General features: G+C 35.3%; 2 protein-coding genes across 2 annotated transcripts in view; one reads left to right on the top strand and one right to left on the bottom strand.

Annotated features, from left to right (window-relative positions):
• Nucleotides 1-7,694, top strand: part of LOC129725800 (uncharacterized) — a 181,548-nt gene extending 173,854 nt beyond the window's left edge. The window contains 1 exon segment of the mRNA XM_055682025.1: nt 35-7,694. Coding sequence (XP_055538000.1) covers nt 35-2,206 — 2,172 coding nt within the window. The 3' untranslated portion in view covers nt 2,207-7,694.
• A 1,254-nt stretch (nt 7,695-8,948) lies between these two features.
• LOC129725798 (uncharacterized) lies at nt 8,949-15,457 on the bottom strand. Its single transcript, XM_055682023.1, has 5 exons — nt 15,032-15,457; nt 10,585-10,877; nt 10,124-10,474; nt 9,800-10,067; nt 8,949-9,740 (listed from the first exon to the last, which is right to left on the bottom strand). The coding sequence occupies exons 1-5, from the start codon at nt 15,114-15,116 to the stop codon at nt 9,415-9,417; spliced, it is 1,323 nt and encodes a 440-aa protein (XP_055537998.1). The 5' UTR covers nt 15,117-15,457; the 3' UTR covers nt 8,949-9,414.
• Nucleotides 15,458-15,845: the final 388 nt, after the last annotated feature.

Here is a 15,845-nt window from a genome sequence, read left to right as displayed (position 1 = left end):
CGACATTGGAGTTATTAATGTTTTTTTTTTTCAGATTGCGGAGGAGATAGGAGGAATGATCATGGTCCGTTTTGCTGATAATCATCAAGGTGTTATACCGTCGAAGTATTTACAAGAGGTTTGACTACGGGAAGACGAAGAATTGGATCGTGACCGAGATAAAAGAAATAAAAACATTGTTAGAAGCAACACTTTTAGTAATAGTATAAGTGGAAAAGCAACTAGAAAATCTGTAAAATCTCAAAGCTGCGATCAAGATGATGATTCCAGAAGCCACCATTATCATAAGGAGGGAAAAAACAATATGCAAAAATCATACGATAAAAATTGGGAAAAGTGGGAAAAATTCCGAGAAAAGAAAATGCAAATGATGAAAGTTCATAAATATAACGTAGAACAACGTCTTAGAAATGAGAATCAGGAACATGTGTATTATAGGCATCATTTCAATTACCACCCGGTGAAAAGACCCAAAAGAAAGACATCCTTAGATCCGAATTGGTACACCGAGAACATATATTCCAATCAATCAATAGATAATTCAGACGGAGAGCAAACTTTAGCCATGGTACATAGTTACCAAACGGGGAAATCTCAGGCCGATAGAGACATAAACGGAAATATAGATGACGGAGAAATCTTTACAATAGGAACACAAATTGAACGAACAAACAACTACCCCAAATCGAATAGCTGTTGTTTTGGTGGGACAAGTAGCATAGCGATAAACAATGTTAGATGTAAAATTCCCAAATCGCACTCGTTTAGCACCTCCAGAAGCATGGGAGCTGGGTTCAACGTGAACAAGTCTTATAACCGTAACTGTTTCGAAATGGTTGAATTTCCCGGGCATGCGTTATCCGACTCGGGTCGATTGAATCATTTTACCGGTCTCCATCCTTTGGGGATGCGCATATGTGATCGTGAAGGTTGCTTCAATGAGACGTGCTTTAGTAAGGATACTAAGAATATTCATAATAGCAATAACAATAATTTGATGAATGAATGGAATCTACGGAATCGAAATAACATTAGCAGACGTTTGACTAGAACACGACCTCAGCATGTAATGGAAGAAGATTTTGACTTGTTCGAGGATGACGAAGAAAATGATCTGCTCATGTACAACGATGACAACTCGATCGTGTTTGATGAATTCGACGACCAAGAATATTACGGTGCCGGGCATCTAGCAGGCGATTTCGATGAATTTTATCGGCACGAGCGGTCCAAGCAAGTGTTGCGTGGCAAATTTGACAGGATTAGAAAATATACGGATGATTTCACCGATGATTATCATAAATCATTTGAAGACATTTTTAACCGAAATTGTTACATTGATCAACAATACCAGGTGAAAGGCAATAACTTTTTTTCGAAACCCTACATTGCTAAAAACAAAAGTATGTTGGAAGTAAAACCACCGAGCAAATATGACGATACATCATCTGATTCTACCGATTTGGAGTTGGATGATTTTAACTTTGATTTTGAAAAGTATTGGGAAGAGTTGGAAAAACCATCTCCAACATCACCGAGTGAGTGTATCGAAAAGTACCCACCAGGAGCACTGAAGAAAGTTAAAAACGTTAACATAAATCGATACAACAATGGAACTGTGATAGATATCTATCATGACGATGATCCGTATCACTCGGATCATTATCATTACCGCGAAGGAAACGAAAAGAACAACAATATGAATACTTTTTCACCACCATCACTTAGCAAATTCAGTAGAAAAGTTCACCACGAGAGAAACAATGTAGGCAGTGGTGTAAGTAAAAACCGATCTAGCAAAAGAAATAATATCAATAACAATAATAATGCAATTAGCTTCCTAAACAACATATTCTCCATCTATAAACCTAGCAAATATTCACCACTCAATTGCCATGTAGAACAAAATTATTTGAAAAACATTCCAGCAAAAAAGATGAACATCACAAGTTCAGCTAGAACAGTTGGTGTCCCTAGCAGTGATACCGAAAATTCCGCCAAACGACCACTCACAATTCATCCATCCAAACAATATTCACAGCGCTCGTATCAGACACAACGCAGCCAGAAGGATCCCCAAGCCAGGTTCCAAATCATACCGGACAAAACGGGTCTCAAAATATCACCACTATACGTATCGAGTGCCGATTATCGAAAGGCAAGGCATAAATTAAAAAGTACCACACGGCCACTGTCTTTTTGGTGATAGTTGCTTGACTGTTCGTATTATTCGGATGGCCGACTGGATGGATTACCCGTTGTCAAGAAGACTCGCAGAACCAAATATCTCAAGTACTGAAAAATCAATCAGAGTCATATTATACATACACCACTTCTTTTAATCACCACCAAAATTGATAGCTCTGTACAAATATCAGATGGCAGTTTAACTCTGAACACGTTACCATCTTTTATAGTCAAACTAATGAGTAAGAACGTCGTTATACCACCTACCAAAGTATACATCCTTTATTGTAAATAACCATCTTCCGATGTTTACACTGTGGTTTTACTAAATTTTTATAGGATCCGATATTACAAAAACAATCAACATTTCATCTAAAAGATTTATATACAATCATTAATCAATTTTAGAACCATACGAATTTTACCCACCAATAAAATCGTGAATACACATTTACATAGGCGTGGTTAGACTATTTTTTCTATTGCTCTGTTTTAGATTTGGTACGCTTAAAGACCCCTGCAGACCCTTCTACTGGCCCTAACAAAATATTGACTTTGTACTCTGAAGACGATGAAAAAATCAACACGGAAATAATCAAGTTGGCGTTAAATTCTGAATAGTGCGAACGCGGATTGTTCGTATGTTTAATCCCATTAATGGTCGCTGATTATTTCAGTAAAGTAATAATGTACGCAATGGATAACCAAACATGCGTCACTAATCATGTGAAATAATTAGCAACTGTTATTGCTGAGATAATTTCACAATCTATAGGAATTGACTTCCAGGCCTCAACTTTTCTGTAATACCGTTGAAGTTTCTGAAATGGTCGCGGTTATAGAGAATGTGTGGTCTTGGAAAGGTAAAGTAACTTAAAAATTAACTTGACGCCTTACATAGCAGTAGAGAAACCAGAGCTATTCGGTTGATTTTTACAGCGATTTTCTTCAGTTGCGTACAAACATGTGTGTGTAAAGACTCTCGTTTTCAATTACAGAACCGGCAATTTTTCCCAGCAGCCTGATGCCAATTGCGATCTCTTCATTTAAGAAAATAGTATACATCACATTGAAATATTTGCACCTGAAATTTCAACCTTAAAACTCACACCCTTCTTTGTGGTTCCGAGCGGCACTTGAAAACTTGGCATAGACACTACCGCTCACTATCTTGCAGCTAGCTGCAATTATGTAAATTTGAAAAATGGCTTAGGCATTCTATTATTAAATAATATGCACATGGTTATGTACAATTTCTTGTTATTGCACCACACTTTCAATGCCATTTTGATATTTTCATCACGTTAGTATATCACACATAAAACTGAAAACAGGCCCATTATCCATAATACCACTTTTAAAAAATGAGTTTAAGGGTTAAAACGTTGAACCCAACTTTTTGAATTCGCTTAACTCGAGTGCAATCGAAGTTAATATTGGTAACTTTCATTTTGAACCGAAATTCCATGTATGAATGCAAATGTACACCAAAATCTAAATAGATTTTACTATTACCACGAGCATTAATTTCAAAAAATTCAAAGTGCATTAATGAACACTTAAAACCCACAAGATTTTAAAATCTCAGCTGGAAAAAAAAAACTTTTTCATATTCAAACTAAGCTCAATGAAACCTTCCTGTCTAATTTCTGAAACAGAGGAGTATGAATTCAAAGTATGCATTACTTATTGAACTCGTCGTCCCTGTCGCACTCAACTCCGCTTACTAACATCCTGATATCGCTGCCATGCTGTTTACTTTAGTGTGCTGCTTTTCCCCCACTTAAAAAGTCTGCCGACAATATCCACGTTGTCATCAAAACAGTCAAATAGAAACCCCAAACTCCAAATTATTCCCAGCATATGGTCCGGAAAATTCATCTGAATTTATCACACAGCTTTGAACCCCATAAATCGTAGTAGTTTTAGTCAGTTCAGTTGACTTTCCTGGAAAGTTCTTCTCGTCCGAGATCATTCTTGTGAATTGATTGTATTGTTACGTTTTTAAAGGCCACAGTATACAGGATAGTTACAAAACCATTCTCCGAATTATAATTTATTCCGTTGTAAGACTTCGACTTGTTTCGAAAATTATGATTTCTGATGCTAGGAGCTTAAAAAAGTTATAAAAACACAAAGACTTTGTATGATATATTTATAAAACAAAATGATTCCCAAATACTTCTCTCTAATCCTCTAGATGCAAATTTCAATATTTTCAGTTCGATTCGGCAGGAATCGGATGAAAAAAATGTAGGTAATATTTTTCTGTGCGTAGCTGTTAATGAAGATTTTTTTATAGATATTTCAACGAATTCCGACCAACATTGAAAAATAAACAGCATATTTTATTTTCAGGCGATTGGTAATATCGTAATACAGAATTGATTGCCTAACATATGAAAGATCCTCCTATAGTTCCATGCTTCAAGATGACCAAAAATGATTGCGCATTTCCTCTTTATACCTGCGCAATCACAATTCTAATTATCAATTGTGGAACAAATGGCTAGTGGCAGGTAAAATATAACACTAAAGTAATAAGGTAAAACTAACGATTTTTCGGATTTATATAAAAAAATTTGCGAAAATTTCATCTTAAAACATGACTTCGACTTCTAACTAATGCGGTTGATTGGCCGATCCGTCAATTGATTTTGAAGTTGAATACTGCTTCAAAAAACCAGTCATCTTTTGTTTAAATTTTGGCTTGAGAGAGACTATTGATGTCAGTAGGATCCTTAACACACCATAACTGTCCTATATGCAAATATTGGCATTTGGGTCTGTGACCAACCAATAGTAAGACCATGTTCCGACAGTAAAATATTAGTTCCTAGACTTTGCCTTACTTGATTGATGTATATGCTTCCCATAGATTGCTACTGGTTTCCATAACATTTTTTTATTCCATCTGTAACAGCGCCATTGCTCGATAATGTCGGCAGGTATTGAACGAAGCGCACATCTCCTGATTAACATGGAGAACGTGCCGCTCGGGCCACAGCACTGTAGTGATCATTGTAGCACACTAGCAAATTTTAAATACTATTAGCTGACCTACCCAGCCTTTTTTCAACAGTATTTAATCAACTAGTAGCATCATGTCAGAAGTTATTAGTATTTGTAGAAAGAGTTGTTGATGTCTAGTTACCACGAATACTAATACAACTAACCTGAAGAGCTTAAAAAATATTTTAACTAAACTGACACAATACAACTAATAAAAATCATAGTGCTCAAACAACTTTAAAAGTATTGCAAATTTCCTCAGGCGTTTGGATCCTTAAAGTTAAACAACTACAAAGACGGAATGGTACTAAGTTACAAAGTTAGTAATCCTATGTTTAATAGTTACACACTTAACTGTTGAAAGTGTTTGAATGAAGCACTAGCTTGCACCGTTTCGCAAATGTGTCACGTACCGTTAGTGTGTTACATAAGTCATGTTAGTATAATATTTGCAGATGAAGAGTTTTATATATAGATTATTTATAAAAACATACAACACGATAAAATGCCCGGATCTTATGAATATAACACTAATAATATTTTCTGATTATTTCCAAAAGTATTCTAAGTATTCAGAAACTTTTTTTAAACGGCACTTCCGCATTGACCAATTGCATGCGTCACATATTTTGATAACAAGCTTTACAAACTTTGATTTTCGACACAATATGCAACCAAAACGACGTTAGCCGTTGTAAACTATTTCACGCCATGCCAAGTTTACTTACTCAAAACGCGCAAATGTAAGTACAGACATATCAATTCGACGTGTTTACGATTTCACTGCATATGTAAACAAAACAAGTGAAAAAAGTTTTCGGTGGACTGCGTAACATATAATGAGTATTATTGCAATCATCCGACGTTTTTAGTGTTCACGTACGCCAAGTTTTGCAACAGTCTCGGCTACCAACAACATAAAGTTAGAAGTTTTCAAACAACTAATGCAATAAAAAAATTAGCGAGTTTCGTTTCAAACGTTACCTATTTTAATATGGTTAACTTAAAATTTATAAAATAATAATATTGTTGTTATCAAAATTAAACCAATATTCAAAAAAATCTTGATTATTTCTTGAACATGTTTCGAACCCGGCGAACCACAAATAAAATTTTTCCGAAGTTAGGAAGTTTCATTTTTTCAATTTTGATTCTAATTTATGTTCAAAAACGATTGTATTCCATGCACATATAAGGGCCTTTTTCAATCTGCGTCATACTAAAGTGTGTATATTTATCCACCTTCAATCATTTATTATTAACTAACAAAAATATCGAAGAAACAAATTTTCAATTGCATAAAGTCACATAGAAGGCAACATTATTACCTTGTGCTTTTAACTTAGAAACTGTGTTCGGTTTTTACATTACTCAGAATAGAACGATCTTTGCGAAAGCTTTAAAAAATGCTGAATTCTTTCTTTGTATTAAACTAAGTCTAATTCCGTAATTGCTTTTTGTACTACTGATGCGTTAAAGAAAAACATTAGTAACCTGCATGAGTAGACCAATTAAAAATAAATAAAAATCTCAATGATTTTAAGAAGCATGTCAAATATTTGAAGTATCTTTTAACCCGCTGCAAAGAACAAAGAGAAATTAGTCTGATATTTAATGGAGTTTCAACAATCGTTTGTTGAAAAAAAACAGTTGATGCGATGTGTGCAAGTATCCTTGAGTTACAAAAAAAAAAGTTATATTTAAGCACGAAAGTAGATCGGCACTCGTAAATTTAACAGACAGTGATTGTATAGTGAAATGATGTTTTATCAGCACTTATAGTTCCAATCGGCACTACAAAATCGCGCGAAGTCGAAGTTTTATAAAAAAAATGATGCCATCAGAAAAGCAATGGCACTTGTCTTCAATTGGTATTGTTGTATTGTCACAAAGTGATCTGAAAATCACACATTTTTTTTGTACCAAAGATTTTAAAAAACCAAATAGACACACTATTTTGTATTTAATACATTACTTTTTTGCTGTGCAAATCAGTTTCATTTCAGCGATGAATTGTTTCATCACGTGATTTGGATAAAACTATCTATAACTAGGAAAATCACACTCTTGGAAACAATACATCTTTGATGAAGTCCGTGATTTTTTAGAAAAACAGTAATGATTCCATCAATGCTTCGAATACAGGTTTCCTTTTATTTTTGTCATCTTTCAAATTGGAAATAGAACCAACAGTGATTTCCGAAAAATATTTTTTTCGGCGTAGAGCGCGAAAATGAAATACAAAAAAAATAATGAAAAGCTAATATCAGTGATCTACTCTATCATAACACTAGACATAAAGTCAGCGGTATCATTTATTAGGGTACCCTACCATATGAATAAGATAATATCAGAATACGGCAAATAGACGGAATAAATAACATGTAATACACACTGTAGAGTTAACCCGTTTCCACACAACGTGCTGTGCATATTTCGACAAAGAAATAAGAACAGAAAGTAGTAAAAAGTGCTAGACTTGCAGCGAAAAGAAACCAGAAGTCTATGTATCCGAATAGTTAATATCACTCTCATACAGCAATGGAAACATATTCGAAATCAATTTAAAACCATCATTGAAACGTATTGAGATACCTATTTAAAAAAAGGCAGAACAATTTCAAACATGGAAAATGCTATAAAGCATGTTTTTTGTTAATTTGTTTGTGTATACTGCCGGTAAGTATATTTAGTGTTTCTAGTTGGTTCCCTGAACTTGACAACATTCCTTTTGATTCGATCATGTTGGTACTTCGCAGCCAACTGTTAAGTGTACAGGACAATTGCGGGGCTAGCACCACGATCCTACTCACACTAACAGTCTCTCCCGAGCCGAGACTCGACCCGATCAGAGGAGCATAACTAAAAAATTACAAAATTCTATCAACACGAGATACAAATAACAAATTTTGATGCGATTTCATATTTTTATATATGCGTTTGTTAACGAAATTGAATCTGAGTGAGTTATAATAATAAATCCTGAAATGACTTAATCCTGAAACAAGTCTAACACATTTTTCCTCTCTATCAAAACCTGTTATTTCTAACAATGGTTGTTATAATACTGTTCTATATGCTATCTTATTTTGTTAGAAAGCTGATACGTTAGTAGCAAAGTTTGATGTGGGTTTGATACTAGTGGAATCATTTTTGTTATAATTTCTGTTATTTTAACACCTAACGGGATCAAATTCAAAACACAGCCTGAAAGGTTTTTCTCATAACAAACTAACAGCTTCTGTTACATTTTTGTTTTGCCTTTCTGATCGGGGAAACTACTACAACTGGCTTGTTAGGCCAGCATCGTACCTCGAGACCAGCTGGGACTCGACTCGTGCCCGTGTTTCGAATAAAACGTGTTGCTCGTCGAAGCATCTGTAATACAGCCCATATTCCTTATTGGTTGCTGAAGTAAGCAGTTCTGTATGTAACTTGCTGGCCACAACGAATTGCTGAATTTTTCACTCCAAGATAGCAAGAAATCGTTAATATTCGTGATCATTATATGCCACGAGGATCCGAGCTGCCACGGCAGAAGTTTAATAGCGTACTAATACAACGAATGTTCAGAAACACAAAAGGATTATACTATAAATAATGTATGCGTGAATAATTATATGCGTCATTGTTAAAGATAGCAGTTACTATATAGGTACCTCAATAATAATTGAGGTACCTATGTAGAAAAATCAAAGCTAGCTTTCGGATTATTATGTCATCCATGTACACGAGCAGTTTTAGTTTTTTTTTAAAATTATGTAGTTCTATTTTATTAGCTATGACTTCATTCTTCAATTGTCCAAGAATATAAATAATTTAATATCACATAATAATTAGCTGTAAAATGCTTCACTGCGAGAACTAGCAATTCGCTGACCTATTCGATACCAAACTTATTCAAGCCACACATATTTTCTATGAACAGTTAGTTGGCTAACAACGAATCAAACAAGATGGAATGTCTCTTGTTTTCGACACAACTGAGTTTTTCGTTTTCTAAGTCTTATTAAGACCAGTAATGAAATCGAAACTTCACGATTCTCGATTCGATGATTTTTTGCTTATATCCGCTCAGGTATTGACATGATTTGTCATAAGAGTAAACATTCTAAACGTAATTACACACCAATACAAATTTCTAATCAGTAATAAATAATAAAATCAGCCTTTTTCGAATTGGTGCACACTTCTTGCTTTACCGGAGAAGGTGCATCATTGGCCGGTTTGTGTACGTATATGATTCGTGCTCATACTGGCAACGCTACTGCTGGACGGTACAGTTTCGCTGGTAATACTGCTCTGCAGCTGATTCTCTGGAACCCGCAACAATGATGGCAAACTTTCGGGAGATTTTTGATTAGGGAACAAAACACTATACGCAGGAGGAGGATCCAAATCTTCATAAGGAGGCAATGTTTGTGTTATTCCGTTTGAAGAATTCAAATTGGAATTATTTAAACCCGACTCTTGATACACCGATTGATTCTCTTGTTCGGATATATCAGGCGCTTCAGGCTTTTGCGTTCGGCAGCAGCATTCTGAAAAGGAGATAGAGTGTGAAATAGCTCAGTTCTTCATGTTTTCTAGGTTACCATACCCCATAGGCCACAGACTAGCAAAGCGCCTCCACATAATAGCATTCCTAGGAATAAATATCCCCAAGGGCCATACTTTGACAGCCCATTTAAGGTACTTTTGTGTTGTTTGGTAGGTATCTTAGTTTGACTTTCAATTATTTCTATCTGCTTCACCACTTCTGGCAGGATATTGTCCTCTTTGACTGGACCTTCAGTAGAATCAGCATAAAAAAATGACTTAAATGTAGTTTGTAGGTATTTTCTAAACACCATTTGCACGGGAGTTTCCTGTGAATAAATAATCAATGTCATGATTTTGCAAAACAATAAACTTCTTAATATACCATGAGTTGTTCATTCCTCAGTTTGGCACACATCTCACTGTCCTCGTCATTGAAAGCATTCGCTGGTGAAGGACAGTGTCGAACTCCGTCACACCGTAGATCATTCGCGATGCAAAGTAATGGAACATCATCCACTTCTAGGCAAGAGTGTTTGCCTTTCTCCAAGCATGGTAGACCATTACCGACAACTGTAATCAACAATCGATAGCCCGGCCGATTGCCAGAATGATTCCACACGATGTTAAGTCGACCCTGAAGAAGTCTCATCGGTTCCTCATTCGGGCTTGATGCCTCCAATTCACAAGGATCCAGCCGCCACGGTGGCAACACCTCTCCATTTAACGAGTGAGACTGAAATAAATTTTTTTTTATCGTTGACAAAATTCCTACACAGCAATAGCTATTGAATGCGACCCAATATCGTTAGTTCGAAAAAATCAAATCAGTTTATTTTTACTTACTATAATTAGTGAACACGAACCGCTAGTGTTGCTAACTTTTTTATTACCATACTTTCTGGACAAACCGTTCTGCATAGAAAATTTTCGACTGCCACTCGATGGTATGTAAACCCTCTGAAGACGCACATAGAAACTATGTGATTCGGGTGCGTGAAATTGGCGCTTACAGGATGGCTTGTTCTGATCTGGGTAGAGGTTTATAACCAAGCTTGACTCGATACCCGTTTCATGTACGTACTGAACATCATCATCATCGCAAATTGACTTAAACTCAACGGAGTTCAGGTTTGAATCTGAAATAAAAAGAAGTTATTTAGATTAAACTAATGATTTATCAGATTGACTTTTCGAATAATTTTTGAGTGTTTTATACAAAGTCCTATAACCGTGTGTTTTTGTAAATAATTAAATATCAGGTGCATTCACGTGTACTGTACATTCTTCCAAATTCGTACAGACCGAGCCGAGCCTACGCAGCTGGATCAAATACGGTAGAGTAGGTAGAGTAGGTTATAACAATTGACCCGAGCAAATTTAATAAAATGTAGAAATAAACGTATGCCTGCGCCAATCGCTTTTGATGCTATATCAATGACACGGAACCTGCACCAAACTGTACTTTATCTATGTAGTGGACAGATAACGTTCAGTTGGACGCAAGTACGATACTTCGTGATTTGAGTAATGTTAATTATTCGTTTTTAGCGTGGAAACGCTAATTGACATAAGCAATGATATATGAGAGCAATTCCATATAAAATAACCCAATTCTAATATATTTTTTATTTGCCATTTTTGATTTAGCAGAAAATTTACACAGTTTTTCTTATGGGCTAAATAAGTCATTTTAAGCTATTGTTTTTTTTTTAATCACAACTAATTTTTGAATAGGGTTGATGATGATTACAAATATCTTAAGAGAACTTTTTTTTCTATCGATGCAGAATTAATCATACTCGACTAGTTTTAATATGGATAAAATGTAGCACGCGTCTTCAATGGAAAAAAGTTTTAACTAAGTAGATCAGCGGTTCTCAACCTTTTTTTGTCCGCGTACCCCTTGGCGATATTTTCCAAATCAATTGTAACCCCTGGCTTGGAATATTCTCTCAGAGTGGGAGAGAGTAGTGTTAGATTATGCTGTGGTAATCTAATTTAGGTTTGAAATTGAACTGTTATTTGTTTGATTGCTACAGTCGTGTTTTAAGAGAAAGTTTGAACAACAAATAAAGTATTATAAAAAAATTGCTTTGTCCGCAATTACTGATTTTTCTCTCGCGTACCCCCTGAAGGCTCTCGCGTACCCCTAGGGGTACGCGTACCGCAGGTTGAGAACCGCTGAAATAGATGGTTAACTTAGATTTCACATAAGTGGAATCATTTTTTACTCGTTTTTGTCTTTTGTTTGTAAGATATAGCAATTATTGTAAAAAACAATGTTCTAAGTGAGACCCAACAGGCCAAATTTTATACCCCACTCGACTCATTTCGATGTTCCTTCAATCCCACTCAATTTTCTCAGAGATGGCTGGTCCAATGGTCATAGTTTTAGTGCAAATGAAAGTCTAGTTGCCTCATATGTCGTTGAACAATTTAAAATCAGTGGTCGGAAACCACCTAGTGTAAGGCAAATTATTTGATTAAGAAGATCTTTTGAAAAGGCTATATCACACCGCTTGATGGAATTATTCGTTATTTTTCGTAATTTGAAAACCTTCGATGGTGCGTAGCTTGTTTTTTATCTCTTAGCGGATTCTTTCGAAAAGCTTTTAGCATGAATTCCATGTTTTTGAAATGCATTACAACTGAAAAGAAGAAAGTTTACCCCAGTTTCATTTTCACTGTTTCGTGTTTTTTTGATTGATCAATTTTCCAAGATGTTATCCTCCAATTACAATTTATTTTTACTCATTTCTAAAAAGCAAAGCAAAGCTACATTCCGTGTCGGAACTCGACCTTCTGTTTATTATACACAGACTTCGCAGCCAACTGTTAAGTGTACAGGACAATTGCGGGGCTAGCGCTACGATCCTACTGACACTAACAGTCTCTCCCGAGCCGAGACTCAAACCTACGACGACTGGCTTGTTAGGCCAGCATCGTACCTCGAGACCAGCTGGGAGAGTCATTTACTCATTTCTACTTTTTACAAAATGCATATCTGAACTTCTTATTTACAAATTGTACGAAAGATTTTTGTGTGTCATTATCACCTTCATGAAGTAATTTACACAGCAACACAATATTCAATTTTCATCCATAACATGCCGGAGTTCGGTAAAACCAACTACCTATATGAACAAGCAAACATTCATCTTCGAACTATGTATAAGTCAATCAACTTTCTCAGCGCGTAGTCGTATAAGCACCAAAAGCTCAGATAGCCTGGAGCTGGCGGAATTACTCCTATATTTTTGACTATTTTTAAATCAGGTGCGAAATCTGACATCCGCAACTATCGTGGAATTGCCATTATCCCTTGCATTCTTTAACTTTTTGAATCGCTTGTCGGGTAAGGAACGGCTTAAGCAAAGGCGCCTATTCTAATCAGTCGAAAAAACGGGTTTCAAACTCCTGAATTTTGATCAATATCGACAATTTTAACGAATAGAACGAAAAGTCTGATTAACTAGCAGTCTTACGAATACATAAAATACCGTTCAAGACAAAAACAGCATACGAAAAAATCAACCAAAATTTTAGCCATTCAAACACTATTCGGGTGGTGAAGTAAATCCCCCGCAAAACAGATGCAAACTGTTTGGAATAGGTTCGGGATGATTGGAATAGTGTCCCTCGATTGGGAACTTTAATTGATTATTGTTAAAGTTTGCTAACTCGGTTTTAAAATCTGAAAACAAGTGCTGACAGAGAAAAGGGTAGAGGACAGATTGATATACTTATGTTTGAACTTCACCCAACACATTTCGAGTATTTTGTCTCAATACACAAGCGGTTCCTTAAACTGCTTAGAATATGTTACCCTACTCTAAATGACAGGTTTTTTCTGCAGTTAAAAGCAAACAGCATGGCTATTTTAAAGGTCGCTCATCAACGTCGAATGTTATGGAACTTGGGTCCACTTCTTTTTATTTTGTATGTAAATGACAATTCATTCATTCCTATAATATGATATATATGTGCAATTCTTTAAAAAAAAAACGGGCAACCAATTTATTGACCGTTTTTGATTTAGCTGAAACTTTGCATAAACGTTTCTATTGGTAAAAGATGCTATTTTGTGCTATTGGTTTAATTTTTTGAAACACAACTCATTAATGAAAAAACCTATATTGGGAAGGTACTGCTAATTACAACTATTTTTAGAGCAAAAACGGTTTGTTTGATCGGTGTGACGTCTTTGGCAAAGTTGCAGATGATGGTTTTGTCTTTCCATTTTCATGAAAAACCAAAAAATATATAAATAAAATATATATCCAATTAAATACAAAAAAAAGATACGAAAATTTTGCACTAGATCTATTTACCATTTTCTTTAAAGTTAAAAAATGTTGATTTAAGCCAAATGCTTATTCCTATTTTTTTTCTTATTAAATCTTTTGAATTCCAATATTTTTCTCGAGGTAATCAACTTTAGTGTGACAGCAGCATCTCAAGTTCAGATACACTAGCACAAATACGTTCCTTTTTTATGTGTTCACGTTCTAACGCCCACAAATGTTTGCTACACTCTCGCTTCGCTCTCGCATTAAATTAGTTACTAGCTTGACTTAGCTTGGAGAATTTGGAGCGATCGTATATCGTGACGAAATCACTTGTTTACCCTATGTTATTAACGCATTGTTTGTTCGGTGTCCGGTTTCTAAGATTAGTCACATATTGGAAACACTGTTTTTCCGAATACTAATGATTATTTTCTGCTTGATATTACAGAACAAGTACTTAAAAATTTGTTCTCAAAAGCATGAGGGAATTACAGTAACACGTATCTATTACACTACAAGCAATGGACTGTTGTGTTGTATACAGCTTGAATCGCAGCATTACAATGGAAAAAAAAACATATCTTTGTAGTATTTTTTCTAGTACACTTTCTACTATCGCGGGAAATATCAATAATTATAGATATTTTTGTTTATGAGTTGTTTTATCGAACTACTTAATTTCCAAGCATTCGTAAACCGTTATTAAAATAACTTGCACCTTTGCAACTATTCTAAACTGCTGAAAGATCACCTAAGATGTACAAAAGAAACAGATTAATTTCTGTTAAATTCATTTGTTTTACAAAAACAATAAGGTTAACATGACCTCATTTCACAGACTATTTTACCGTAAGTGCCTAATATTACAGTTTTACTCCATGACGGACATGTTTTAATTAACGCCTCATAAACTACATTTTTTCATCATTAACCTTTCTTTTTCGAAATAATGGTTAACTTTTCTTGACTACTGATTTAAAACATTAGAAATAAAAACTTACTTGTAGAAGCAGAAGCACACAACACTAGCTGCGTAAAAAGCGTAAAAATAGACCAATGAACCACCATTAACTTGTATAGCACCATTTTATTTTGTTATTTCCCTATCCTAATGAATTCTAGTGAACATTAGATATCAATAAGGACATTAAGCGGTGTACATGAATGTCTAAAATCGCACACTTAAAAGAACTGCATCTTGAATATTAGGCACAAAATTTCAATTGTTTTGTTTGGTTCCCAGTAGCTTCACATTAAACTGCAAACGAATAACGCATGGATGAAACTAATCCAACAAGGCGCACACGTCTTCAGACTGGAAGATTTCACCGTGATAACCAACGCGAACCGAACGCAACACAGATAGATCCACTTTGAGACTGCGTATGCATTCATCCAAGAGTAAGATATGTATATCATCGTACATGAGATGCGAGAGCAATTCAAACATATCGCCGCGAATAGCGAACATTACACACACGACTACGCACCATGCCAGCTGTTCTGGAAATACAAGCATACCGAATTAATCAGACTAGAAATTGTGCATGAAACGAAGAGCAGACACGACTAGACAAACAATTGTATTGGATTGGCTGCTCAACTGACTTGCTATAAGTAAGAGGAACATTTTCTGCGAGTTATGGGGCAAAATCATACACAGTACACAATGTTTACAACGGCATCGATGAAAATATAGCTTTGCCGAATTAAATTAAACTTCGGTACAGTCTTTGTTTGGACAATTTCCTGCATTTCATAGCAATTTGCCCCTTATCGTCACAACCACGCGCTATGGATATACAGCCATAAATA

This window comes from Wyeomyia smithii, chromosome 2 (genome assembly GCF_029784165.1).
Source record: "Wyeomyia smithii strain HCP4-BCI-WySm-NY-G18 chromosome 2, ASM2978416v1, whole genome shotgun sequence".
In the NCBI taxonomy this organism is placed as follows: Eukaryota; Metazoa; Arthropoda; class Insecta; order Diptera; family Culicidae; genus Wyeomyia; species Wyeomyia smithii.
This window is presented reverse-complemented; position numbering and strand designations above follow the sequence as displayed.

Excerpts from the sequence above, each read along its gene's own strand:
- LOC129725798 (XM_055682023.1), bottom strand. The coding sequence starts at position 15,116 with ATGGTGCTATACAAGTTAATGGTGGTTCATTGGTCTATTTTTACGCTT. Across the intron at positions 10,878-15,031 it reads GTGTGCTTCTGCTTCTACAA|ATTCAAACCTGAACTCCGTT; the intron begins GTAAGTTTTTAT and ends TTTTTATTTCAG. Across the intron at positions 10,068-10,123 it reads TGAGGAATGAACAACTCATG|GAAACTCCCGTGCAAATGGT; the intron begins GTATATTAAGAA and ends ATTTATTCACAG.